Consider the following 18,301-nt stretch of genomic DNA (forward strand, 5'->3'; position numbering starts at 1 on the left):
AAAGTTAACAGTTTTTTAAAAATATGAATTATACGTTAGATCGAAATCTGAGGTATAAGCAAATGCTAACATTATCCGTGGAAAATATGGGTATTTTGACATTTGTGCTGAAAGGTTCAACAGAAACTTTGAGTGCATTTTTTCAAATGCCTCTGTGTTTCAGGCCCGACGGTATCGGCACAGTCACTGTTGAGGAGAAAGAGCGCTTTGAGGAAATCAAGGAGAGGCTACGGGTGCTTCTTGAAAACCAGATTACACACTTCCGGTAGGACCCATTGCAACAACTACACAATGACACATTGTCCAATTGGACTGTTGAAGTTTGAAAAAAAAAACAAAACAAACCTCTTTTCTAAACAGGTACTGTTTTCCATTTGGAAGACCTGAAGGGGCATTGAAGGCAACTCTGTCCCTGCTCGAAAGGGTAAGACTGTTGTAACACAGGATAAAACATAAGATTGATCCTACCTGTTTTTGGTGGCTCTTTGGGAAGGACTATATGTCCAGTCATACAATACTACGCTGCTATTTCTTTTTTATCATTGTTGATTTTGCTACTACTTGCTAGGTTTGTCAGGTTTCTTTTTATTTACTGGAGGGAAAGAGTTAGTTGATTTTTATAACAAACAATGCGGAGCAAACTGAAACCTGTTTAATTCTGCTCTCTACCTTTAAACTTTAGCTCAAACTGTCATCTTTTCTTGAAACTAATGATAATATTTCCATGCCAAAACCAAACAAAACAACAATAATTAAAAGTAATAAAACTCTTAACATGAGGACAACAAAACCTAAAGATTTAATGGGACATATGGAGGCTATAGAGTAATTTTTTCATTTAAGCCTGAGGACATGTTTTTACAATATTTATTTACATCTTTTATTAAAAGGTACTGCAAAAATAAATAAATAACAATAATTTTGCTGTGTTTTTTGTATAAGGTTTTAATGAAAGATATTGTCACCCCAGTCCCACAAGAGGAAGTCAAAGGTGTGATCCGTAAGTGTTTGGAGCAGGCAGCTCAGGTCAATTACCAGCGTCTGTCAGAGTATGCAAAACTGGAAGGTACGTTATTACTCTGCTCCTTTGTGTGAACGCAATCTTGCTATAGTGCTAGTGGTAGCTGCAATAGTAGTAGTCGTAGTAAAAGCTGTTATGACATTTATTGTTTTTTGGAAATTCCATTTCCATCTTATGGGAACTGTCAGATAAATATATCCAAATGAAGAACACATTACAGTTATAGACATTGCATACCTTAACAAAAACAAATGCCAATTAATATGCTATGCAGAACCAGATGGGAAAGATCTGAAGTGCAGAGGGGATTTTCTAATCTTAGTGGGGAGGTTATTTAAAATTATGGTGACAGTATATGAGAATGTTTAATAAGCTTGTAAAACACAGAAAATTGAAATGCAAAAGTAGTAAATATTTTCACCGAATTTGACCAATCAAACATTAATAAACTGAAACAGTAGTAAACCGATGAAGTCAGGGGTCTATTTCTCTATAGATTTTGCAGACAATATTTGAAATGCTAGAACAACATTTCAAATAATGTCTAGTATCAAAATGGATAAAATCAAGCAAAACTGTATGGTAGTACTTTAAATGACAGCAACTATTTAGTTTTTCTTCATCATTTTTTTACTAAGATAATTACAGTAAAAATGCATTCAATTCAATCTTGCTGACTTCTTCCACCGTGCTTTAGCTTCTCGTTCAGCCGAGTCTTACACTGCCTTGGTTTACCTTTGACTTGCCTGGTAACTGAGAAGATTCTCCTTGTTTCCTGTTCTGGGTTTTCCTTGTGTTCTGATGACTTCCACACTAATCCTTCTGTTTTCCTTATCTATTGGCCTTTTCTGCTTTTAACCTCTGTTTTAAAGCAGGTGGGCGAGTAAGACACAATGAGACTATCTTTTGTGCCAGGATTTTATCTTACTTTTGTTTCTTGCCTCGTCTAGGTTTTCTTTAACAGCAACAAGCATTCTGTAGGCCCCTGAAACAATGACTTATTAACTGTGTCAGAACACTAACCTCTTTTAATGTGTGATAATTCTTCAGATTTGACATGTGAATATGTAAATTTAATATCTTTTGAACTTACTATATGTGTGACCTTAAACCTTTGACATTAAGATTATTAATGTTCAATATAACAGCTGAGCTATTTTCTTGTCTTCTGAAATAGACTTTACATATACAGCACCAATATTTTCTCTGTTTTAGGAACAGATGTCATTATTCTCTGGAACTTTTTCATACTTGACAATCAACTCTAACAGACTCAAACTGACACGTTTGATTAGAGTCATGTAATACACATAAGACAAGTAATTAACTGCTTTGAATTTAAGGGTGTTTTCACACATGCGGTGTGTAATTCATTCAAATTAACTCTGGTTTGTTTTTGCCCTTTGGTGTGACTCGTTTGGGCAGATATGAACACAGTAATTGCGCTTGGACCAAAACAACCGCACTCTGGAGGAGGTGGTCTTGGCATGGTTCCAAATGAACGCCAGAGGAGTTGGTTTACAACGTATAACAACTAGTTGTAATCAGTTTGAACTAAAAAAAAAAAAGCTGTACATATGCTTTGTATTCTAGGATGTGGCAAGGTTTCCGTTACGCCCCACTTAAAAATGAAGTGTTGTCTGGGGTGGGGGCCCCCAGCCACTAGAGGTCAGCGACCGTAACAGTTTCCATGATCCTTATCTGTTTACTTTTTGTTTATGTCCAGTTTATGTGTCGTAGTCTTAGTCAGTGTTTATTTCATGTTTTATATTGTTAGTCTTTGTCCTAAATGCATTGTTTTCAGTTTTGCTTCCCTCTGTCTCATTTCCTTGATTTAGTTCAGATGTGTTCCCTGGTGTGTTCCATCTCCCTGATTACCTCATGTGTGTGTTCAAGCCCTCAGTTTCCATAGCTCTTTGTCGCGTTGTACTGTTTATAGTGTTAGCATTTTGGGTTTGCAACTCCACGCACTCTGCGACACAAAGTGTTTTAGGTGTGCAAAGGTCTGTATGGGCTAGCAACTAGCTGTGAAATGAATGTAAATTCTTGTTCAAGTAGAATACAAGACCTTTTTCCTGTATTTACTTTTGTTGCTTCCACTCCAGACAGCTCTGGCGAATAAGCAGACTGAATCTTCTCACGTGGTTTGTAGTGACGCATTTTGATTCACTTGGATTTTTTTTCTCTGAGTAAAAACAAACCCAAACATGGGGAAACGATAAAACTGACTAGAACCGCATCAGCTGATTCAGACCAGAGTAAATGAACTACAGGTGTGAAAATGCCCAATGATACAATAGAATGCTGCTCAAAAAAATTAGAAATTCTTTGAAAACAAATTAGGTTTCAGTGGAGAAATTACATAATGCTGGATATGAAAATGCAAATTATCAACCTACAAAAGGTTAATTTCAAAGACACTCAAAAATCAACCAAAAAAAGTAATGTGGCACACTAGTCCATGTTGCTGAAACGTCATTGTAGCAACTCAAAGCGAGTTGTTTGAATGTACTTGCTCCTAATGAGAAGGCATACGCCTAATGACTCAACAGATTGTGCTCCTGGACAGTCTGAGATGCAGCCTGGTGGTACTGGATGGACTGAAATATAGTGTGCTAAGGGTCCTCTATTGGATTTAGGTCTGGCAAGCTTGGGGGCCAGTCTATGTTATCAGTTCCTTAATCCTCCAGGCGCTGCATGCATGCATGCTCTTGCCATATGATACACGTGCATGTCATGCACCAGGAGCACCTAGGACTCAGTGCAGCAGCATAGGGTCTGACAATGGTTCCAAGGATTTAAACCCAATATCTATTCAGGTGCCGTTGCCTAGCAGTGACCACTGGTACCTCTAGAGGCTATTGGGCAGACGTTCACATCAGTGTCCTGTTGGAGGTCATTTTGTACTGCACTGGCAGTACTTATCCTATTCGTCCTTGCGCAAAGGGGCAGATACCCGTCCTGGTGATGGCTTGAAGATATTGTACAACTTCACATTCTTGAGACTGTGCTGGGAGACCCAGTAAACCTTCTGGAAATGGTATGTATTGATGTGCCGTCCTGGAGGAGTTGAGCTACAGTACCTAAATCCTACTACCTCTGTAGGGTCCAGGTATTGCCTTATGCTACCAGTAGTGAAACTGACCCTAGCCATATATAAAACTAGCAAAAAACAGGGAAAAAGATGTCACCAACAAAAGGTAAAACCATTCCTGTTTTGCAGTTGACTCATTATTACTCCTTTCGCTCCGTCACCCTTGTTCTGTGTCTTCCTAGTCTTGTCTCTGTCTCATCCCTCTGTTCCCCATATTTAGCCAGTCTGCGTCTCAGTTTGTGTTTCTTGTGTTTTATGTTGATAGTCTCTTGTCCTGTGTGCATCATGTTCAGTTTTACTTCCCCTGTCTCGACAGTTAGATTATGTCCAGCCATGTTCCCCAGGCGTTTCCTCTCCTCCCTGAGTCCCTCTTTTGTGTATATATTGTCTGTATCTCCTTCTGTCCAGTTTTGTGATATCCCATCTTGCTGTGTGTCCTGTCGGTACTGTGTTTCCCTGTATTATTCTGTTTGTTTAGTTTCTCTAACTTAGCATTCCCAGTTTAGTTGTTTAACCTTAAATTAAGTAAACTCTTTCAAGTATAGTCTTGCTTGTGAGTCTACATTTTGGGTCTGCCTGCCTGCCTCACACAGTAGCATGAAAAACTATCCCAGGAGTTTAACTGACTTGGTGCTATACTTTAATTAAAAGATGTTTCTTTAATCTTTTTGAGCAGTATATTTATATATATATGGCTACCTCAGTCATGCCCCACAGCTTAGATATAAAACAGCTGCGCAGATGTGAAACCAGTGATGGTTTGATTGGAACACATCTCCAAGCGGCCTGAAGCTGGAGACAGTCTCTCACTCCAAGAAGCAGACATCATGTCAAGGGGGGGAAACCAAGCAAGCAAGCTTACAGTGTAACCGTATGTTACCATATTGAGACTTACAGTTACTTACAAGTACTTACAATTTCCATATGTGCGGGGTAACTCACCCCACAAGGAGACAGTCAAGGCCCCACCAGATGCAAAGGCCCTGCCTGGGGGGGGGCAAACATCAGTCTGCCAGATGCAAGACTGGCCTGAGCAAGTCAAGATGCAAGGACCGCTCATGGTTGGCCCGCAAGCTGATCAAGGAGACAAAGGTTACAGCTGAGGGGCATCTAGCACCTGCTTATGCCTCTAGGGGAACCTAGAGGCATAAGGCTGCCACCCAGTAGGACAACTGGGACTTTGACAAGTGCCTGCCCAGGATGGAAGGCAATTAAGAGCTGGGCCCTATTTCAGGAAGCCGGTTTAGTGCAAACTCTGAGTAAGTATACCCTGAGTTAACGGAAACTCTGGGTTTTCGGTTTCACAAAGCGAGTTTAGATTAATTCTGAGTGAGTTACTATGACGACACACTCCGTGAAGCTAACCTGCCCCCTAGCAGGTTTACTTCAACTAACCCTGACCTTCTCCGCCTCTTTGTCAGAAACCTGACTGTAGGAAGTGTCAGACATGGCGTGCCCCTTCCTTGAAGAGCCAGTAGATGTTGAAGCCCAAATTCTCTCCGCCGGGAGAGAGTGATTAGAGCGCGTTTGGACATTTTATCATTTCCTGATGATTTCCTGTGTGAACGTTACCGTTTTTCAGCACAATCTATAATTTATTTGAATAACATCCTCAGGCCTAATATTGCTCATGTGACACATCGCGGACATTCTCTCAGTTCTGTACATATTATTTGTATTGCACTTCGGTTTTTTTGCAAACGGGAGCTTTCTGTATAATATTGGTGACGCTGAGCACGTTTCCAAGGCTACAGTCTGTCGGGCAGTCAGGAATGTTACAGTTGCACTGAAACGTCTCCTGTACTCGTTTGTGGTGTTCCCCGGTCATAGACCCACAAGATTTATCAAAGAGGGATTCCACAAAATTGCAGGTATCAGGATGAACAAAACTTAATTCATGATGTGGTGATATTTGAACTACTACTTAAATGTTACATTTATTTTCACGGTTCCCAGGCGTGATTGGCTGTATAGATGGCACTCACATTCCAATCATTGCTCCTTCAGTAAATGAAGGAGACTATGTGAACAGGAAGTCTTTCCACAGCATTAATGTACAGGTACATAGTTCCCTGTAGCATTTCAAACTAACAAATTATTTCATTATAGTAATGGATGCTAATTTGTGTTCTCTGCACTGTGAAAATCATATGTGATGCTGCCAACATTATCACAAATGTGGAAGCCAAGTGGCCAGGCTCTGTGAGTGGTGGTGGTGGAGGACCTCCACCTGTTTTTCAGGCCTCCGCTTTTTTTTCTGTTGGCTATAACGGGTCACATTTGAGCATACAGAGTAAGCAAATATGTACTTGTAATGTGCTCAGATAATTTCAATAAGTGCTTACAGAGGGGAAATTAATGTAGCCTCTAACTGCAATTGATTTACATGGGACAAACTGACCAAGCACTATGGCTCATAATACAATTACACCTTACCTGTTTGGACTATATTTTTATATTTCATTTTTACTTTCTGCCAGGAACGTTTGGAGCCTGTTGGGTTGCACCTGCGCTCACATCACAAAATAAAATGTATAAAATAAAAAATAAAATATAATAAAATAACGTGTTAAATGGGTGGAAATCCCTAGATCAACGTTTAAATTAACACTCATGCATTGACTCTGTCGGCTATGTTTTGCCATGCATGCTCCCTTTCTTTTGCAGCTGAGGCTGTGTTACTTTTTTTCCGCGGAATTTGCATGTTATCGGCATATGCTGCCATCAGAATTTCAGCCTCAAGCGCTGTGAAATACATTGACCGCGCCTTCTTTCCCTCCGTCTCCATGGTGACTCGCTTAATCTGTGCTCCACTAATCAGGGCTTTATGTATCCTCGTGCGCGCGCTTAACTTGGGGTTAAAGCAACTCCGCGTTGACTGAACTAATTGTTATCAGCCTTTCTGAAACCGAATATTCCGAGTTGGACAGTTCGGGGTTACTCAACCCTGAGTATCGTTTTTAACTCTGAGTTTTCTAAACCGGCTTCCTGAAATAGGGCCCTGGTCTGTTGTCCAAATCAGCTGGGGATACCTGACGTATAGAGCCAGCGCTCAGCCTCGCTAAGCGCTTAGCGACAGAGGTGAATGGCCTTAATCGCTATCACCATTCAATGCAGGGTCACAGCGTAAGGGGTGGACCTGCTCGAAAGTGATCCACTCGCCTGGGAAAGGAGGTTCCTCTGGGCCGGAAGCTCCCAGAGTCTTGAGTCGAGGAGAGGCTGGATCACTGAGAACCAGGGCATGTCGGGCCAGAAAGGGGCCACCAGGACAAGCCTAGTTTCTGCAGCCTGGACCCGGAGAGGACCAAGTGGAGGAGAGAGAAAGGAGGGAAGGTATACAAAAAAGCCTGGTTCCAGGGATGCACCAGGGCATCCCACCCCCGGAAAGGGCTGTCGAAGAACAGGGGGCAGTGTGTTGACTCCCTGGAGGCAAAGAGGTCCCCCTCTGCCCTTCTGAAACAGTGCTAGATTTGTTTCAACCACCTGCGGGTGGAGCCTCCACTCCACCCCCCCCCCCACTCCACCCCCCCCCCCCCCCCCCCCCGACATGATGACTGCTTCTGTATTCAGTGGCACGTGCACAGCCCCGAGGGAGCAGAAATGGGGGAGAGCCTACTGCTTTAGCCTTGCGGCTATCCTGCAGAGGAGAAATAAGCCCAAGCCCCCCTGCTTGTTGACATAGGCCACCAGAACTGTGCTGTCCTTCCCAACAATCACATGAAACCACTGCAGTCGAGGCAGGAAAATCCCGAAGTGCCAGGAAGACGGATCCAGCACATTGATGTGCACAGTGGCAGCCATCAGACCCGTGAGGGAGAGGCACAGCCCCCGGCTCAGTAGAGAGTGGAGGCCGAAGTGGTCTGGGCATGCACAAAAGACCCATCGCCGTTGTGCCTGCAGGGCTATTTTTACTCTTTGGCTTATGACACAGTCTGACCCTGATTTTATTGTTTTAATCTAATGTGCTGATTTTATTGTTTTAAATGTGTTTTTTTTCCTTTTTCTATTTTTATATATATATTTTACTTATCTTATATTATTATTACTATTTTTCTCATTTTTTTAACATGCTCAATGTATCATGTTGGTGTTGATGAGGTCCGCCCCGAGTTCCTGAAGGCTCTGGACGTTGTAGGGCTGTCCTGGTTGACACCGCAACCAGGACACCGACGAACTCTCCTTTCCAGCCTCCCTGGGAAAGTCTATGCCAGGGTGCTGGAAAGGAGAGTTCGTCCGTTAGTCGAACCTCGGATACAGGAGGAACAATGCGGTTTTCGTCCTGGTCATGGAACACTGGACCAGCTCTTTATCCTCTCCAGGATACTTGAGGGTGCATGGGAGTTTGCCCAACCAGTCTACATGTGTTTTGTGGACTTGGAGAAGGCATTCGACCGTGTCCCTCGGGGTGTCCTGTGGGAGGTGTTGCGGGAATATGGGGTGTCTGGCCCATTGCTACGGGCCATTCGATCCCTATACAACCGTTGCAAGAGCTTGGTTCGCATTGCCGGCAATAAGTCGGACTCATTCCTGGTGGGTGATGGGCTCCGCCAGGGCTGCCCTTTGTCTCCGGTTCTGTTCATAATTTTTATGGACAGGATTTCTAGGCGCAGCCAAGTGTCGGAGGGCTTTCGCTTTGGTGGCCTCAGAATCTCATCTCTGATTTTTGCAGATGATGTGGTTCTGTTGGCTTCATCGGGTGAGGGCCTCCAGCTCGCACTGGAACGGTTCGCAGCCGAGTGTGAAGCAGCGGGAATGAGGATCAGCACCTCCAAATCTGAGGCCATGGTTCTCAGCCGGAAAAGGGTGGAGTGCCCACTCCGGGTCGGGGATGAGTTCCTGCCCCAAGTGGAGGAGTTCAAGTATCTCGGGGTCTTGTTCGCGAGTGATGGGAGAAGGGAGCCGGAGATCGACAGACGGATTGGGGCTGCAGCTGCAGTAATGCGGACGTTGCACCGGTCCGTCGTGGTGAAGAGGGAGCTGAGTGTAAAAGCGAAGCTCTCAATTTACCGGTCGATCTACGTCCCTACCCTCACCTATGGCCACGAGCTGTGGGTAGTGACCGAAAGAACGAGATCGCGGATACAAGCGGCAGAAATGAGCTTCCTCCGAAGGGTGGCTGGCCTCTCCCTTAGAGATAGGGTGAGAAGTTCGGCCATCCGGGAGGGGCTCAGAGTAGAGCAGCTGCTGCTCCACATCGAAAGGAGCCAGCTGAGGTGGTTCGGGCATCTGACAAGGATGCCCCCTGGGCGCCTCCTGGGTGAGGTGTTCCAGGCATGTCCCACCGGGAGGAGGCCCCGGGGCAGACCCAGGACACGCTGGAGAGATTATATCTCTCGGCTGGCCTGGGAACGCCTTGGTATTCCCCCGGATAAGCTGGAGGAGGTGGCTGGGGAGAGGGAGGTCTGGGCCTCTTTGCTTAGGCTGCTGCCCCCGCGACCCGGCCCCGGACAAAGCGGATGAAGATGGATGGATGGATGGATGGATGTATCATGTTTGACATGTCAAGTGTACAGGACTTTGTGCTCAGCTGGTGGCTGATCTGAAAGCACTATATAAATACATTGCTTGCTTGCAACGTAGCTGCAACACTGTTCTACTGAAGAGGCACAGACCAGCCAGTCATCCAGGTAATTCAAGATTCTGAGGCCCCGCAGGCTCATAGGAGTGAAGGCCGCATCCTGCATCTCAGGAAGGTCTGGGGGGCCACAGAGATGCCAAAGGGGAAGTCTCCGAAGACCTGCCCATTGGACCAGAATCTGAGGAAGCGCCACCGCCCCTGCCAGATTAAGACCTGAAAGTAAGCGTCCTTCAGATCGATGGTGGCAAACCAATTCCCTGCAATGATGGCCTGACATACACTGGGGACCTTCAGCATCTTGCACCTCAGGGGCCAGAGATAGCAACTGAGGTCTTTGACATCCAGAATTGAATGGAGACCCCCATGCTCTTTGGGGAGTAGAAAGTAGTGGTAGAAAAACCCCCATGGGCAGCTTCCACCTCCCGTATGATAGCCTTTGTCATGAGGGCTGGCAGTTCTTCCTGCAGAAAGGCCTGCTGGAGGTTGCCTACTGAGGGGAAGGTCGGGATGTTCGCTATGGGGGGTCTGTGGCAAATCTGCGGGCGGTAGCCCTGGGTCATGAAGGAGATCACTCAAGGGTCTGCCCACAGACCCAACCAAGCCATCCTGCATTGTGAAGGCTGGCTGGAGGATGACTTAGCCTTGGTGACTAAGGGCTAGCAGGAGTGTCTTACAGAAGTATCCACATGCCACGACAGGGAGTGGAAAGACAGTCTCGATATGATAGAGAACTTAGCCTATCCCAGCTGACATCTGAGGTTTGGTAAACCCTGAAAGATCCCCAGTTCACTGCAGTCATAATACAGAAAGACAAGCAGCCATGCACACCTTCAGTCCATTTAGAACTGCCAGTTAACCTAACAAGAGCTGTGGGAGGAAACTTGCACACATGCACAGATAGTACAGTAACAATGGACATGTTCTATCCACTGCACCACCTTGCTACCCATTTATTTTTTCTCTATTTCATGTAAGCACACAAAAAATTGAAATCAATTTGACAAACAAAACTAGAGGATGTCCCTTAATCTTTTAACTCCATAAAATCTGCTAAACATAGTTCCATGTACAAATTTCACAATGATACATATTGTACCTTTTAATACAATGTGTGGTTAAAGTTCTGATTTTCTTGCAAGAAAATGTGAGGTAGTGGTAGCAAAAAACTTTATATTAGTCAAACCCTAGTGACCATTATGTTCGTTTGCGCTGACCCTGGCCTTTCGCATGCCTCGGTATCCTGCCTCTTTCTCTATAGGGAAAAAGAGAGAGATGTATGAGCATCCTGTCTTCTGCTTGGCCTCTCAAGTGATGGATTTAACGATTCGTGAGTACCTTCCTCCCCAGCCTCAATTAATTTGTTTTCTTATTATTACAGTCAGTATGCACGTAAACCACCAGAAGCAACCTCAAATTTTTGTCATCTCTGTCATCCTTTTGGTCTGTAACATTGATTGTTATACTGTGCTCCAAGCCCTTGTTCATTACTAAAACACCTTCTATTCTTTCTGTAATCTACTTTGCTGTACTGCCTGAAACCACCATTTCTGTCTGTCTGCAACTTGAATGCATTTTTACTTTGCTTATGTGTAAATTAAGTAAAATAAGTTTTTAAGGCCATGGTACAGACAAGGAAGACCCCCAAATCTAGCTGTTGTTAAAAGCATATCTTGTCAGTTCCCAGTCCTTTAAGGGAACATGTCTGATTGTGAATATGTCTGCCTTTGAATGAAAAGCCCATGAAATGCTGATTTAGACTCCATATATTGCACTTAGACTTACCAGCCACTTCAGTAGGTATACATGTTCAATAGCTTCTTAACACATATCTAATCTGCCAATTACATGACAGCATGTCATTGCATTTATACATGTAGACATGGTCAAGACAGTCTTGTGAATTTCAAACTGAGTGTCAGGAAGAATAAGGAAGAAAGATAATGTAAGTGAGTCATCATTAGGGATGGGTACCGGTGTCCGGTGACATGATGGCACCGGTTCTGACATAAACGGTAGTAACCAGACCGAAAAGCAGCGCACATTTCGGTGCTTTATTTCGGTGCTTTTTTTTTCCTGAGCTGTGATACACTTCTAGCCAATCATTTTACGTTTCCGAGGATAGTAGGCGGGCCCAGGTACGTACGTTCTTTTAGAGCAGAGCTACAGATTAAAAATGTCCAAGGCGAAGCGGTCAAAAGTCTGGCTGTACTTCACAGCAAAATATGCAAACTCAGCAGCAACGAGTGCTTTAAGCTGATACTGTGATACTGTCAAAGGAGGTAACACCTCAAATCCGATCAAACACCTGGCGACGCATAGCGTTTTTTTTAAAAAAGCCCAGAAATGCACCGTATTTGATAGCTTGCTGCGAGACCTCACACCGAGCACATCTACTGCGGGTGGGTTGCCTGTTATGCAACATCCCCCAAAAACACGAAGAGGAGAGTCCTGGCCCCTAGCCCTGCCAGTGTAGCAGAAATGATGAGGATGATGATGCAGCAGCAGCCGTTCTTCTCTGCGTGAGGAGCTTAATGTTGTTCTTGTAATTTACGTTGAGTAGGCTAACCACGTTATTACATTAATGCATGTAAGGTGAACTAGCAAACACCGTCGTAGTTACATGCGGCTGTCTTCTTGTTTGATGGCAGATGCTCCCTTCACCCTGACCAAAAAGGCTAAAATGACCAAAGAAAAAGAGGGAAACAGCTACACATGAGAGGTTTTTGGACAAAGTTTGTGTTTTTTCCATTGTTTAAGCACTGCTTCCAGCCAAGAATGATACCATATATGCCCCATAGCTGCAGAAAAGGCTAACATTGTTATCTTTTGGACCAATTTTGTGTTCTCCATTCTTTAAGCATCGGTTTGAGCACCGTTTGAGCACCGGCACCGTTTCAAAAGTACCGATTTGGCACCGGTATGGGTAACGATACCCATCCCTAGTCATCATTATGGATTTTTCAGGTTTTGACTTTTGAATCCTTCATTATCATTTAATGCTTCATTGGGTTCTGAGCTAGCTTGTGTACATTCTCTTTAGTCTGAGTTATTGGTCTTATTGAATGGGTTTCAGTTAATATTATACTTTTTAATATTTTGGTTTTGTTATTTTTCTTAGTGCTGTCTTCTGTGTCAAATCTGTTTTAGTGTCCTTGACTCAGTGTTTTGATTATTTCCAGTTTTATTGTAATAGTCTTTTTCCTTTGTATGTAGTATTTCGTTTACTTTCCTTGTCTCATCATCATGGATTTGTTTCAGCTATCTCTCCTCATCCTCCTGAATCCATTTCCCTAATGTGTGTATGTAAGCCCTAAATTTGTCTTAGGTTTCTGTTGCGTCATACTGTTTTCTGTTTGCACTGTTTGCTTCCTGAGTAGTGAGTAGGCTTGATTTTGTTTTCATCTGTTTTCAGCCGTTTTGGACTGTCTGTGTTACCTAAATAATGGTTCATCTTTTGTTCATTGACACAAGACAACTCCTGCTCCTGTAGGTCGAAACTTTTCGTTATTTCAACCAACAGTGTCAGCGTGGAAATCTCTGCCAGGACTAGAAATAAAACCATGATTGATTTTGTGTCGTTCATTCATCAATTTAATCTGTTTCTGATCAATATGTGGGTCATGGTAATGGAGGTTAATTTATGTAATACAAAACAAAAAGAAAAAAAACTTGGGACATGCAATGTTTATGTTAAAACTGTTGCAGCGTTTTCAAATGATGGTACAGTCCGCACTCACTTTCTCTTTTAGATAATAATTTCTGCAGCTTTTGAGATAACCGTTTCACATAGTAGTGAGCTGGCAGGGGTGCACAATTTCCCATACCAAAGGATGCTCTGAAATAGAGAAAATATCAAGTGAGTGCCAGTTAAATATAAAAATGATAAATATTATTTTAGGTACCTTTCAAAATAGTCACCTTACACAGAAGTATTAAAATCCAGAAAGAAAAAAACAAAATCATCTTCCACCTGTAAATCTGTAATGAGTTTAAAGAGACTGACAGAGAGTCACTGTTAAAGATGTCGGACAGTATGAATGGGTCTCTTGACATGCGCAGAAGTTCAGAGAGATACTGTGGAGCAGTATTATGAGCAGATTATGCATTTCCTCAACTAAAAGAGTACAAAAATCAAATAATGAAATATTCATTGGGAAAGCAGGCCAGAAGAAAAGTAACTGTGTGCTAAACAAAGACAGTCATCTTAAGATGTTTCACACCACTAATGAGAAATGAGGGAACCATTGCTTTCTGTTACTATATTTTATATTTTAAGGTCAACAAGTTAAAAAGTTTTCAGTTTTTCAAGCCTGACTTAAAACATTAATCTGTGGGTGGTGGACCTCAGACCAAAGGCGAGGTAGGCGCGGAGGGCTACGGGCTAAGCTAAAGCTAACACCACACCGGCTGCCTTTACCCAGTATTTTTCTCGCCAATGTCCGTTCTCTGGCAAACAAAATGGATGAGATACGGCTCTCCATCACTAACAACAGACGGATTATGGACTCAAATGTCATGTTTTTCACCGAAACATGGCTGAACAACAGCTGCCCGGACAATGCTATCGAGTTAGCAGGACGCCACACACACCGAGCCGACAGGCTAGCAGATGACTCCGGCAAGACCAGAGGTGGAGGTTTGTGCATTTATATTAACAATGCTTGGTGCATGAACTCCACTACTACTGAGAGTCACTGCTCACCTAATGCGGAGTTTTTAATGGTCAAATGCAGACCTTATTATCTCCCCAGAGAATTCACTTCGATCATACTCACTGCCGTGTATATACCCCCCGACGCTAATGCTAGGTTGGCCATGAAAGAACTTTCTGCAGCCATTAACAAACACCAGAATAAACACCCCGAGGCTGCTTTTATTGTTGCTGGCGACTTCAACCACACCAACTTAAAGACAGTCCTCCCCAGATTCCACCAACATGTCTCCTGCCACACCAGAGGAGACAAGACTTTAGACCATGTGTATTCCAACCTGGCTGGAGCCTACAAAGCCACACCCCTCCCCCACATTGGACAATCGGACCATCTCTCCCTGTTCCTCACACCTCGGTATTCACCACTCATCCAACGTGTGAAACCTGCTGTGAGGACAATTAAAGTGTGGCCAGAGGGGACAGACGCAGTGCTCCAGGACAGATTTAAAAACACAGACTGGAATATGTTCACCCACACAGACCTGGACCAGTACGCCTCATCTGTACTGGATTACATCTCCAAAACCACAGACAGTGTCACCACCCAGAAACGGATCACCATGTACCCCAACCAGAAGCCTTGGATGAACCGGGATGTTCGTCTCCTCCTGAAGGCCCGCAACACTGCCTTTAGGTCAGGAGATGCACACGCCTACAGTACAGCCAGGGCTAATCTAAAGAAGGGCATCAAAAAAGCCAAACACCATTACAAAAAGAAGGTAGAAGAACACTTCTCCAACTCCAACCCCCGACGCATGTGGCAAGGACTCCAGACCATCACAGACTAAAGGACCACCAAACCCTCCCCCGCATCCTCTGATGTCTCCTTCCTCAACGAGCTCAACAACTTTTATGCTCGTTTTGAGCGAGGGAACCCCACAACCACAACCAAAGCAGACATGACGCCAGACCACCAACCTATGACTCTCCCCCCCACCGATGTAGGAGCGGTGCTGAGCAGGATCAATGTCCACAAGGCTGCAGGCCCTGATGGCATCCACGGGTGTGTTCTCAGAGCGTGTTCTGGGGAGCTTGCAGGAGTGCTCACAGACATATTCAATCTGTCCTTGGCCCACGCTGTGGTACCGGCCTGCTTCAAATCCACCTCCATCGTCCCGATACCCAAAAACTCCAACCCATCTTGCCTCAATGATTACCGCCCAGTAGCACTCACCCCCATCATCACTAAGTGCTTAGAGCGACTGGTCCTAGCACACTTCAAATCCTGTCTCCCCCCCACCCTGGACCCCCACCAATTCGCATACCGCCGGAACAGGAGCACAGAGGATGCAGTCTCCATCGCAATGCACTCTGTCCTCTCACACCTGGACAACAACAACACCTACGCCAGAATGCTGTTTATAGACTTCAGTTCAGCATTCAATACAATCCACCCCTCACAACTCATCAGGAAACTGACAGACCTGGGTATCAGTTCCCTCATCTGCAAATGGTTACTGGACTTCCTGACCAACCGCCCCCAACATGTCCGGCTGGATAACCGCTGCTCATCTACCATCACAATGAACACCGGTGTACCACAAGGCTGTGTGATGAGCCCTTTCCTCTACTCCCTCTTCACCCACGACTGCAGACCTGCTGATGGTTCCAACACCATCATTAAGTTTGCAGATGACACCACGGTGATTGGCCTCATCAGTGACAACGATGAGGCCGCCTACAGGGAGGAGGTGGATCGTCTGGCTGAGTGGTGCGACAGAAACAACCTGCTGCTTAACACCGAGAAGACCAAGGAGCTCATCGTGGACTACAGGAGGAATGCTGACCCACCCATCCACATTAAGGGGACGGCTGTGGAGCGTGTGAGCAGCTTCAAGTTCCTGGGAGTTCACATCTCCGAGGATCTCACCTGGACGACCAACTGCTCCAAGCTGGTCAAGAAGGCTCACCAGCGCCTCTTCTTCTTGAGGACTCTGAGGAAGAACCACCTGTCCTCAGACATCCTGGTGAACTTCTATCGCTGCACCATCGAGAGCATCCTGACCAACTGTATAACAGTCTGGTACGGGAACTGCTCTGCCTCGGACCGGAAGGCGTTGCAGAGGGTCGTGAAAACTGCCCAGCGCATCGCCGGAGCACCACTTCCTGCCATAAAAGACATCTACAGGAAGCGGTGTCTGAAAAGGGCTGGGGAAATCATCGAAGACCCCAGTCACCCATCACATGGACTCTTCACCCTCCTGCCCTCTGGGAGGCGCCACAGGAGCCTCCGGACTAAGACCACCAGGTACCGGAACAGCTTCTTCCCCACAGCTGTCAGACTCCTGAACTCTGCCTCCTGACATCTGACCCACGTTAAACTCATGGACTGAACATACACACACCCACAATGGACAACTGTACCCTCAAACACAATAATAACATGGACTGAACCACCACTCACAACCACTAGCACTTTATATAGCCTCTGTAGAAACTATCTACACCCTCACTTATCTTAACTGCACTACTGTATAGCTCTGTGTAAATAATCATTCTGTACATTCGATAATCTTTAATCCTACAACTGTTTACAACTTGCATAGTTCCCATTTCTGTATAGCTGTATATCCCAGATTCTGTAAAGTTATTTATTTCATATTCTGTATAGTTTTTCATATTTATATCCTGTTCATATCCTGTACATAGCTTGTACTCACTACAGCCTGTACATACTTATAGTTATAGAATATTCACAACATACTTCATACCGTGTACATTATAACATACCATAATAGACCCATTTCTGTAATATACTCACATATCTATATTATTGCTAATATATATTGTAATATATCTATATCACTAAAGCACTTCTGGATGGATGCAAACTGCATTTCGTTGCCCTGTACCTGTGCATGTGCAATGACAATAAAGTTGAATTCTATTCTATTCTAAAGTGTTTTAATGGTGTCAAATGTCTTTGTTCTCCTATTGAGCACCAGTAATAAATAATATAGATTTTATTGCTTTTGCTTTTTTTTTTAATGTTGGCAGCAAACAATTCATTTTATTTTATAAGTGGTAATATCTGACCCTAAAATTGGACACCTACTGAGCACTTGTTGACCTCATATCACATTGATTTCACTTTAACAGGCTGGAAGTGCCATGCATTCAGAGTCTTTTACTCACAGCATGTTTTAAGTAGATTCTCTCCTGGGGAACACGTGTTATATGTGCAGCTTGTTAAGGCATAGCTTAGTAAAACCACTGACTGAAGTCACCTTGAAGACCACTGGGTCTCCACACACTTCACCTGCCTGCATTCATATATCCGGATCTTGCTGCTCTCATTCCTCTTCTCTCCAGAGCATACTTCTACCTTTCCAAGGACTCTTCCACCTGCTCCCTACTCTCACCACAGATCACAATCAACATCATAGTACATGGAGACTCCTGCTAACTTCATCTGTCAACCTGTCCATCACCATGACAAACATGAAGGGCCCCAGAGCTGATCCCTGACCCCCACCTTAAACCCATCTGTTCTTTCTACCGCATAGCTCATCATTATTTTGCAGTCCTCATACATGTCTTTCTCACCTATTCCTGACTTTCTCATGCAGTGTCACAGTTCCTGTCTTTGCACTGCTTTCTATAGATCCACAAAGACACAGTGAAGTCCTTCTGACTTTCCCTGTTCTTCTGTTCTGTTCTTCTCCATCAGCATTTTCAAAGCAAATATTGCATCTCTAATGCTCTTTCTCAGCATTAACCCATACACTTCTCACTGATAATCACCTCTCTTCTTAGCCTAGCTCCAACAACTCTCCCCATAGCGTCATGGTATCAATTTTATCCTTCTGTAGTTCCTACAGCTCTCCATATCACTGCTGTTCTTTAACATCGGTGTCAGTACATTTCTCCTCCATTCCTCAGGCATCTTGTCACCCT

The 18,301-nt window shown here is 44.3% G+C and overlaps 1 protein-coding gene across 8 annotated transcripts in view; it reads left to right on the top strand.

The window, feature by feature from the left end:
* LOC113023063 (calcium-dependent secretion activator 1) overlaps window positions 1-18,301 on the top strand; it is a 361,073-nt gene that overhangs the window by 222,361 nt on the left and 120,411 nt on the right. For 6 of the 8 annotated variants that reach the window (XR_003272492.1, XM_026169138.1, XM_026169133.1 and 3 more), the window contains 4 exons: window positions 164-265; window positions 361-424; window positions 943-1,066; window positions 10,952-11,020. Coding sequence is in view for 7 of the 8 variants with exons in the window: in XM_026169138.1 (XP_026024923.1) it covers window positions 164-265; window positions 361-424; window positions 943-1,066; window positions 10,952-11,020 (359 nt within the window). In the remaining variant the exon portion in view is untranslated. The remainder of the gene's footprint in view (window positions 1-163; window positions 266-360; window positions 425-942; window positions 1,067-10,951; window positions 11,021-18,301) is intronic. The other 2 variants (XM_026169136.1, XM_026169137.1) reach the window with 1 other exon arrangement.

This window comes from Astatotilapia calliptera, chromosome 5, assembly GCF_900246225.1.
Source record: "Astatotilapia calliptera chromosome 5, fAstCal1.2, whole genome shotgun sequence".
Taxonomy (NCBI): domain Eukaryota; kingdom Metazoa; phylum Chordata; class Actinopteri; order Cichliformes; family Cichlidae; genus Astatotilapia; species Astatotilapia calliptera.